An 11,147-nucleotide genomic window follows, 5' to 3' on the forward strand; every position below is an offset into this window, starting at 1 on the left:
TCTCCCTTGAATAGATGACATGTCAATTCCATGTCACTTAAATTAATGTCACGTCATAATTATATGTATTAACTATTTAAAAAATATATTAATTTATTCTTTAAAGTAAATTTTGGGTCTCCACTTGTCTTCTACTCGATCCAGTCGTGAAATGACAAAAATCCACTGGAGAAAGCTGCCACAACCACCACTCCTCTTGCCGGCAAGACCACAAATACTTTTTCCCTCACACGTCTCTATCTCCGTCGATCACCTTTTACATTTTCCTTTCATTCTTCTCCAACCTCAACAAATCTAAGTCGTCTCACCATAACTCTGGCGGCCAAACCTCTTCACCCATTGTGACCAGCTCCTAGCCGCTCAGCTGCCTCGTTCTCCCCTTCACTGTCTTTCTTTCTCTGCACCACCAGTGATCCCCTGCAAAACACCAAGGACCTCCTATCATCGCTGCCTCCCTCGCACCATAACTCCGGCGGCCAAACCTCTTCACCCGTTGTGACCAGCTCCTAGCCGCTCAGCTGCCTCGTTCTCCCCTTCACTGTCTTTCTTTCTCTGCACCACCAGTGATCCCCTGCAAAACACTAAGGACCTCCTATCATCGCCACCTCCCTCGAACCAACAGGAGACTCCTTGCCGCCTCCGTCGAACCAGCATGCCATGGGACTCCTTGCCACCTCCGACGTATAGATCATCTAAAGAAAATGAAAGAAAAAAAAGGGTTGAGCAAGGATGGGGATGTCTGAAAAAGTAGGTGGGTGGGGTGAAGAAGAAGGGTTTTTATTTTTTTATTTTTAAATTAATAATTTTATTCTTTTATAATTTTAATATTTTTTAATTTTAAATATGGAGTACACTTGCCTTAACACGCGTGTATTCACCCTCTCTAGCCAACTCAACCATCTTAATGTCACATAAGCATGGTCAATGGTCAGAGAGATTTAGTATATTGAATATTATTGAGTTTAAGGGTCCAGTTGATAACAAGTTAAATAGAAGAATCCATAATACAAATGCATACAAGTATAAGGGTCCATCAGACCTTTTTGCCTTTTCTTTTCTTACATCATTTTCCTTCTCTTTTCTTCCATCATTTTCTCTCTCTTTCATTTTTCTATTTTCTTTAGTCATTTTTTTGCTCTCATTTTCTTTTCTTGTGTCATTTTCTTTCACTTTCTCTTTTCTTCCATCATTGTCTGTAACTCTGTACTAAACATATCATTTTCAAGTCTTTAATTACTAGTAGCTAGCCATCCCTCCTCCAATTCAACACGTGCCTCAAGAATACCACACACTCAAGGTGTTTTAAATTATTATCGGTGATGGAAATATCTTGATTTTTATAGCCTTTGCAAGGCTATTAGTAGTTTTTCTCTCGAAAATTTCCAACCATCCCAAAAGAATATTAACTACTAAATTCTCAATAATCTTATATATGATTATTGGACAAAAACTGTCAAGATTTTCCTAAGAAAATATCTTACTTTTGTAGAACTGCTAGCAACAGCTCAAAGAACAAAAAGTTTTGTAGAAGGTGAGAGCTTCACCTATGTTCGAAGGCTCGTAAGATTTAGTGCGATGACAATGGAAACAGTTTTTTGAAATATTTATGAGATTTTAAGTGAATAATTTGTGTTTTTGATAGTCATTAACTAAAATGCTTTAGTTTATATATATATATATATACTAATTAAAAACACCTAAGCTGATTTTCTAGGTAATAAAAATATTTTGATTTAGTTATTAAAACACCTAAGATGGTTTTCTACGTAATACAAATGTTTTGATTTAGTGACTAACGTTTTCTACCAAACAAAGTTTACAATTTTCTGAGATATTTTAAGAAGATCAGGGGACCTTGATTGCTATAGCTACAAACTTCCAATTAAATTCTATTTATTACATAGGTCCCTAGGGATGGCAATGGGGTGGGGCGAATGTGGGGAGGCAGAGGCGGATCTAGTATTTAGAGTCACTGGGTATCAAGCAGAGGCGAACTCACATGATTTGATAGGGGTGCACGTGCATCTGTTAACTTCAAAAAAAAATCATGTGTATATATGTATATCTATCCTGAGAAACTGGCACAAAGTAGAATATAATCAACAGTGCACCCATAAGAAGCGTAGGGGTGCCCTTGTTTAGTTGGTACAAGCCAGAGGAATCACTCGCGAGAATACAGTTCAAATCTAGCGAGAGTTTTATTTCATTATTTTTATTTTAAGTTTAGCTTAGAAAATCATATTTGAGCCATTAGTTACCAACAAATACTACATTATTCGTTAATTGTAGTAAAAGTTTCGTTAACTACCTAAATTAAGATAGTATATATTGGTGCATTGAAATCTTCAAATTTTGGATTCATCTCTAATGCACAGTAGACTCGATTAAATCAATTTTAGATTCAAATAGAATTATTCGTCTTGTGGCTGGATGGGAGAGCGGGATTGGGCGACAGACGGAAGGCTGAAGCTTTAATTAATGACAGATTTTTGTTGTTCAAAAGTTTAAAGGAAGAACCAGGGTTTCAATGGTGAAGATTTTTTTTTATTTTATGTTTAATCAAATAAAAAAAAGTCAAAGAGTTAAATTAAATTAGTTAAAAAACAATTATTGATTACTACTTAATAATAAGTTAACAAGTAAAAAAAAAAAATCAAAAAACAAAAGAGAATGTGCCTTGTAGTTTTAAAAAAAAATGTTGCCGGCAGTTAAAACGAAAAACTAAAACAAAAAAGGGCTGCCTGCAATTGAGCTCAACCCGCCCCGCACCGCCCCATTGCTATCCCTACTGGTCCCTCTTGTCAAACTTTAAAACCTACTAGTTTTAGTAGATACTAAATACTCTTTCCATTTTTTTTAGTTGTCATGTATATTAAAAATACGTGTTTTAAAATAGTTGTCGATTTAAACAATCAAGAGAGAATTTACAAAAAATGTCCAACTTTGCAATTAACATTTATTATTCTAGAATTAAGAGGCACATTAACAGGGGCGGAGCTACTGTATCAGAAGGGGGTTTGGGCGAACCCCCTAGCTTTTTCATAGACTCTATATTTATATAAAAATATGAAATTAAATCTATATATACATTTCCAGCAAACCCACAAACAAAGTGAAACGATTGGCCCAATGATGTCTGTGCACCCAGCGAAAATGCTCGGCTCCCTGGTCGTGGGTTCGAAACTCTATTTTTGGGATAATTTCATACATGGTTTTATATAAAAAGAATTTAAGAAAAATAAGGATTAAGGATTAACTAAATTATATGTGGGTTTAATATATATTTTTAATTAAAAAATTGGTAAATGTAAAAAATAGGAAAATAGTATTTGTGTTGTACTCTAAAACAATATCTGACTATTGATTTCTACTTAGACATCCAGAAAAGTTTAACTCAATTTGTTTTTTCAAAAGTTAGGGTTCTAACTTTTATTATTGATTTGATTGCTACCATCCAAAATCTGGGCTCCTGTATGTACTCTTTCTTTCTCTTTTCATTTTTTTTCTTATTTGTTTACTTTGACACGGTATGATTATCTATTCAAAAATTGATTTTTAATCTTTGATTTTAGGGTTATCCCACATATTGATAATTTATTATATTAAAATAATTGTTGTTTGCTTTTCAAAATTTTAAGTTTTGATGGCATACTTGGAGTGATGGTTCAAGGTGATAGTGAAACTAGTAAATTTATTTTAGGTATCAAAATATTAATAGTGAATTTAATAAATTTTTTTAACCTCACTTATAACAATATTGAAGATTATAGTAAAAATGTAAAAAGTTTGATGGTGGTTACTTTAAGTTAAGATCATTGCTCTATTTTAAAATTTAGAACCTTCTGGTCTGAAATCCTGGCTTCGCGCCTCTGGATACATATAAAGATAAATATTAAAGAATTAATAAAGAATTAAAATTTTCTTATATGACAACTAAGAAAGAACTGAGCGAGTGAGGAGTAAATAAATGAAGATTTTTGTGCCGACAGTTGCTAGCTAGCTAGCTATATATTCAAGTGCACACAATAGTCCATTGTACAATAATGGAGATTTCTTTTTCGTCAGCATTTATAGCGTTGGCATGGCTACTAGCATTAGCTGTTATTTCTAAAGTTATGAACCATATTCTATGCCCTAAAAGAAATGTACCACCAGGTCCGAGGCCATGGCCAATTATTGGCAATTTGAACCTTATTGGTTCACTCCCACATGAGTCTTTGCACGATCTTTCACAAAAATATGGAGATTTAATGCTCCTAAAGTTCGGTTCCAAGCCTGTTCTCATAGCATCATCTCCAGAAATGGCTAAAGAGATTCTAAAAACACATGATGCTATCTTTACTTCTCGTCCTGCATTGACTGCTGGTAAGTATATTAGCTTTAACCACTCAGATGTGTCATGGGCACCTTATGGTGCACATTGGCGTCAATCTAGAAAGATCTACCAAACCGAGATATTTAGTCCTAAAAGGCTTGAATCGTTTAAGTACATTCGTGTTGAGGAAAGGAGAAATCTGATTTCTCGTCTTCATGTTCTATCAGGAAAGCAAATTTTTCTCCGCGATCATTTGACAGAATTTACCCTTAGCACTATAAGTAGGATGGTTATGAGTAGCACGTACCATAGGGATGAATCAATTGAAAATTTGCAAGGTATGTTAGATGAATGGTTTATCCTTGGTGGGGTGATTAATATTGGGGATTGGATACCTTGGCTTAATTGGCTTGACTTGCAAGGGTACATCAAAAGAATGAAGGCTTTGGATAAAAAGTTGAGAGAATTTTTTAAGTATGTACTTGAAGATCACAAGGCTAAAGGAAAGGAGGATTCTGTTCCAAAGGACATGGTTGATGTCTTTTTGCAACTAGTAGATGACCCTAATCTTGAAGTTAAGATTACCACCGATAACCTAATGGGATTAATCCTTGTAAGTTTTCTCCCTTTTTTTGTTTTCTTTTACATTAATGAAAATGCTTTTGAATTATGCAAAATGGGAAAATGCATAAGTACCCCAGCCTACGCCTGAAATTCCAGTGACACACCTAACCTTTACTAAGGTTCTATTACCCCCCAAACTTATTTTATATGTAATATTCTACCCCTTTTTGGCCTACGTGACACTATCTTGTGGGGCCAGCTCATGTTGACAATTTTTTTAAGGATAGTGTCACGTAGGCCGAAAAGGGGTAGAATATTATAGATAAATTAAGTTCGGGGGGGGGGGGGGTAATAGGACCTTAGTAAAGGTTAGGTGTGTCTCTGGGATTTCGGGCATAGGCTGGAGGGGTACTTATGCATTTTCCCTATGCAAAATTGAACAAAAATGTTCTCAACTAATAATTTGATCTAAAAATGTTCTTGTCGCCAATAGTTTCGTAAAAACATGTCTCTATTGTTACTTAATGAGTTGAAAATACTCTTTTTTTCTAAATAAATATTATTTATTTCTTTTCATAAACACATTCTAATATTACTAATAATTATTTTGTTTATTTTCATACTTCAAGTCAAAAAAGATTTAGAAATACAACTATTTTCTATTGTTTAGATTTTTTTTTTTATGTTTATCGAAATGAAACTAATGACACGGTTACTATGATCTTATATATATGTCATATATTATTGGTTAAAAAGGTACATGTAGTTATTCTATTTTTATTGATAATATGAAATTAAGAAAGAAAAATTGATTTATTCCTACTTATTTACTAAGTGATTTTAAAAGGAAAAAAACAAGAATATGATCTTTTAAAAGTAATATTGTTATTAGGAATAAAATGTGTTTAAGAAGAAAAGAAATAGTAATATATATATTAGGAAAATGAAAATTTTGACACATTAAATAATAATAAGGGAATTTTTAAACAAAATTCTTGATAGCATAAGAACTTTTAGATCAAACTATTAACTAAAGACATTTTTGATCATTTTCACATAATTGAGGGATATTTTTAATCCTTTTTCTATAATTAATAGTTTTTATGGTGCAAAAGTTAATTAATTAATTAATACTATTCAATAAAGGGGTTGACCAATTTTTAGTAGTTTTCTATTATTTATATATATATATATATATATAGAAATGTGAAGTCCTGGACGACCAATGACAGTTTTATCAATTTAATAAAATCACAAGCTTAATTTAAGTGTACATTGTGCATGAGTATTGAACATTCCAGAAAAATCAGCCAAAAGTTATGTAATGCTCAATGTATCCACCATTAAGTTGTGGATTCCAATCGTCACACGTGTACCAACACATTGGGAGGAGTAAAAGAAATCAATGCAAAGTTAAAACATGGACCCTATTTTTTGATTCACTTCAAAAGTCTATACATTATTCTTGACCACATATTTTCTTTAAAAATAATAATTAATTTCTCATTTGATTTTGTATATACCTATTAGAGTGTTATTCATTCGAATTCATATTTATTTTTGAATGTACTTATCACTTTTAATGAGATTTTTCTCATATTTAAAATTTAAATTCGAGGCCTTTTAATCATTTCCTTTCTTAATGTGGTTCGGTCATGAAAATATAGTTTTTGTTTTATTAAAAAAATGTATAGTTAAAGTCGTGTTTGGTCAAATTTTATATAAAAAAATGTAAATATATTTCAAAAATGCATAATACAAATTAAAAATATGTATTTAACCATGTGTCCTACCTGACATCCTACGCGGCGATACAATTCATGTCCTATGCGACATTCTATGTGGCGTCCTACGTGAATTATGTCTCGTAGGACACGTGTGTCTACTTGTTCAACTTATATAAGTTTAAATGCTAACATATGCACACTCGAAGTTAAATGTCATAGATGTTAAGTGAGGTCAAGTTAAAAGACATATTTATATATTATATCTTTTAAGTATGGTCTACATTCCTCATTTTCTAAAAAATACTTGACTAATTTACTTGAGACATACAACCAAATTGCACTAAAAGAGTCATATATCAAAATAAATAATCGTATAATGTCATAGATTATATCTCATATAAGAACTACTACATACTATTACAAAAAAAAATCCAATTTATTTTTAAAAAAAAATTAAGTTGAATTTGTGTTAAGTTATTGATTTTGCAAATAATATTTGATTATTTGAATATGTTTTTTCTAAAAATAAAATAAAATATGATATATAATTAAAATGGAGCCATTTTTATAAACAATAATAATTTAGGATAAAATTTGAAAAAAATATAGTTAAAGTATTAAAAAAGTTTTGAATGTTTTTCAAATTTCAAATATAACTTTAAGTTATATTTGTAATTTTTATAATCTGTCGTTGATTTTCAAATAAATAAAGTGAAATAAAAAGATTATCTATTTCTTTGTGTTAATTTATTTTCATATTTATAAAAAATAAATAATCAAATATAATATTTATTATCTTAAGAAATAAGATATAATTTAATGTGAAAAGTGATAATGTGGTTAAGAAAAAGTAGAACACAAATGAGTAAATAAGATTAATTCACTGAAATTGTTTGTTGAATTATTATCATTTGATGAGTAAAAAAAACCATTAAATTTAAATTAACTTCTTAATTTGAATGTGTATGTTTGGCAGTCTGTTAAAATAACCATTGGATCATATGATATTGTAGTGTTAATTAAGACAATTTAAATAAATTCTATTATTTGATAATAATAATAATATTTTATTATAAAGTGTGATTTTTATTATCATTTTATTATCGTTTTTATTAGAAAAAATATTGATGACAAATTTTCTTTTCAAAAAACTAATTAAATACTTATAATACATTGGAACCGCTAATATATTTAAGATTGTAAATTGTAATATTGAGCCCGTTAACGGACCTTCCATTTTAAAAGAAGGTAAAACTGCATACTTATATATAGGTGGATCGAGTTTTATTTTTTCAATTTCAGAATATAAACTCTTTAATAAAAACTTGAATGAATTTATTTTTAGTATTAAAATTGTGCAGGATTTGTTGGCCGGTGGAACGGATACATCAGCAACAACAGTTGAATGGGCATTTCAAGAACTCGTGAGGAACCCGAATATGATAGAAAAGGCACATGAAGAACTTGATAGAACAATAGGTAAAGGAAGATGGGTAGAAGAGGAGGACTTATCCCAACTACCTTATATAGAAGCTATAATCAAAGAGACATATAGGCTGCATCCGTTAACTCCGTTAATCCCTCCGCATTACTCCATAGAAGAATGCAATGTTGTTGGTTATGACATACCAAAAGGGACAATGGTATTTGTAAACATATGGTCCTTAGGAAGAAATCCTAATTACTGGGATAGGCCACAAGAGTTTATTCCCGAAAGATTCTTAGAAAATGACATTAACATAAAGGGAAAAAACTTCACAATGTTGCCATTTGGTTCCGGAAGAAGGAGGTGCCCTGGGTACAACTTAGGGATCAAGCTTGTGGGGACAACCTTGGCTAACTTGTTGCATGGATTCCATTGGAGATTAACAGGTGACATAAATCCAGAAGAAATAAGCATGAAAGAGATATATGGATTGACTACACACCCAGAAAAACCGATATCTATGATCGTGGAACCAAGATTTCCTCTCCATCTTTATTAGTACCACTTTCTTGGGATCCTATCAAGCCAGAATTTACATTGGTTACTTTCACTTCTTATTGTAAAATTTATGTATAAATAAATGATCACTACAACATTTTCGGCTTACGGCCACACTAAATCTAGACAACGCTTGTAAAGTGTTGCCCAAGTTTTTAACTTTTGGCTTCGATAATATTGGCAACACTTGTAAAGCGTACTCTTTAATGGTATAGGCTACACTTTATAAGCGTTGTTACACTATGATATAATCGGCAACAACTATTTGCATATATGGCCACACCTTTAAAGTGTGCTATTTTTATAATTGTAAAAATAACACATTAGAAGTTTGGCATTAAAAGTTTTCACTAAAATAATATATTTCCTCCAACATTTTCAAGTCATCCCGCTCCAATTTTTATTCGGGAAAAAAAATTGAAGTCATAAAACATAGCCTTTCAACACTTGGGTAAAGCTTTGCCCAAATCAGAAAAAAATCCCAATTTCTTGAAGAAGAATAACGCCTTAGCTCCAAATCTGAAATTTTTCACCAAGCAAATTGAATAATTGAAGAGTGGTTTCAAAATTAAAAGGTATTTCTTCATCAATACATAAAGTACATATTTTTCTCAAAGCAAATTGAAGAATGGTTTCAAAATTTCATTCTTTCATCTTTGACATACGAAAATTCCTAATGATTTTCTAATTTTTCACCAATGACAGAACAAGATGCTTCAATTTAGAAGATGATTTCTTAAAGCTTCATCACAATTAAAGGATTTTTTTGGAATAGAGTTTATCAGGTAAATATTTCTATCTTTAAAAGTCAAAATTTATGGCATCTGGGTTTATTGCTTGCATGTAGTTACATATGAGTGTTCATGAATACAACCTGAAGTTCACACAACTTTCTCGGTATGCTCCGAAGATGGTTGCTGACATGAGGAGCAGGATGAATTTATTTGTTCCTGGGTTGTCTCGCCTGTTAAGCAAGGAAGGCAAGGCAACTATGCTATATGGGATATGGACATAGCAAGGCTAATGATCCATGTGCAACAAGTTGAGGAGGACAAGCTGAGGGATAGAGAAGAGTTTAAGAATAAGAGGGATAAGACATCAGGGAATGATTCCGGACAATAAAAGAGTAATGCGAACTGGTCTTCCTTCTAACAGAAACAAAATGGACCTGCTCCATCATCTGCTAGTGCTCCTGCACCAAAGAACAAAAGTGAGTACAATAGTCAGAATTTCAAATCTAAACCTGCCCATTCTTAAGGTAGTATGGCAAAAGGGGGTAGTAAGCCTCCTGCATGTGCTAAGTGTAGTAGGAGCCACTCAGGGATGTGTCGTGATGGCTCCACTGGTTGCTTCAAGTGTGGTCAAGACGGTCATTTTATAAGAGAGTATCTTAACAACAAGCAGGGTAGTGGTAATAGGGGCAATATAACCCAGTCTTCTTCAGTTGCTTAGCCAGACAGAGCTGCATCTAGAGGGGCAGGCAGAGGAGGATCAAACTGTATTTATGCCATCACTAGTCACCAAGAGCAAGAGGATTCTCCAGATGTTGTCACTGATATGATTCAAGTCTTTAAATTTGATGTTTATGCTTTACTATATCCAGGAGTGAGTTTATCTTTTGTAACTCCATATGTTGCGGTGAATTTTGATGTTCTTCCTGAGCAACTTCTTGAGCCCTTCAGTGTTTCTACACCTGCTGGTGAGTTATTTTAGTTGAGAGAGTCTATCGTGATTGTACAATTTCCGTCAATCACAAGAGTACCATTGCTGACTTAGTTGAGTTAGATATGGTAGATTTTGATGTCATTTTAGGTATGGACTAGCTTCATGCCTATTATGCATCAATAGATTATAGAACTCGAGTAGTCAAGTTTCAGTTTCCCCGTGAACCAGTTATAAACTGGAAGAGCAGTTTAGTAGTGCCTAAGGGTAATTTTATTTCATACCTTAAGGTAAGAAAGTTAGTTTCCAAAGGGTGTATCTATTACTTAGTTCGAGTTAATGACTTTAGTGTTGAGATACCTCTTATTCAGTTAGTTCCAGTAGTAAAAGAGTTTCCAGATGATCTTCCCGGAGTCCCTCTTGAGAGAGAAATATACTTTGATATAGATATTCTTCTCGATACTTGTCTTATATCTATTCCGCCATATAGGATGGCACCAGCAGAGTTGAAAGAGCAGTTGAAAGACATTATAGAAGGTTTGTAGAGGGGTTATCATCTATTTCATCCCCTTTGACTTAGTTGACTTAGAAGACAATTAAGTTTCAATGGTCTGAAGCTTGTGAGAAGAGCTTTCAGGAATTGAAAAAACGGTTGACTACTGCCCCAGTGTTGCCCTTACCAGAAGGTACACATGGTTTTGTGGTATATTGTGATGCATCCAGAGTTGGTTTGGGTTGTGTGTTAATGCAGCATGACAAAGTTGTAGCTTATGCCTCTTAACAACTTATGGTTCACGAGAGGAACTACCCAACCCATGATCTAGAGTTGGCTGCCGTAGTATTTGCTTGAAAATATGGCATCATTATATGTATGGTATTCATGTGGATGTGTTCA

General features: G+C 32.7%; 1 protein-coding gene across 1 annotated transcript; it reads left to right on the top strand.

Moving 5' to 3' along the window:
- The first annotated feature begins 4,043 nt into the window (after window positions 1–4,043).
- LOC125809343 (trimethyltridecatetraene synthase-like) lies at window positions 4,044–8,711 on the top strand. The gene is made up of 2 exons (XM_049489000.1): window positions 4,044–4,928; window positions 7,968–8,711. The coding sequence occupies exons 1-2, from the start codon at window positions 4,044–4,046 to the stop codon at window positions 8,589–8,591; spliced, it is 1,509 nt and encodes a 502-aa protein (XP_049344957.1). The 3' UTR covers window positions 8,592–8,711.
- Window positions 8,712–11,147: the final 2,436 nt, after the last annotated feature.

The sequence above is a fragment of the Solanum verrucosum genome, unplaced genomic scaffold (genome assembly GCF_900185275.1).
Source record: "Solanum verrucosum unplaced genomic scaffold, falcon-dt-bn FXZP01000062.1, whole genome shotgun sequence".
Taxonomy (NCBI): Eukaryota; Viridiplantae; Streptophyta; class Magnoliopsida; order Solanales; family Solanaceae; genus Solanum; species Solanum verrucosum.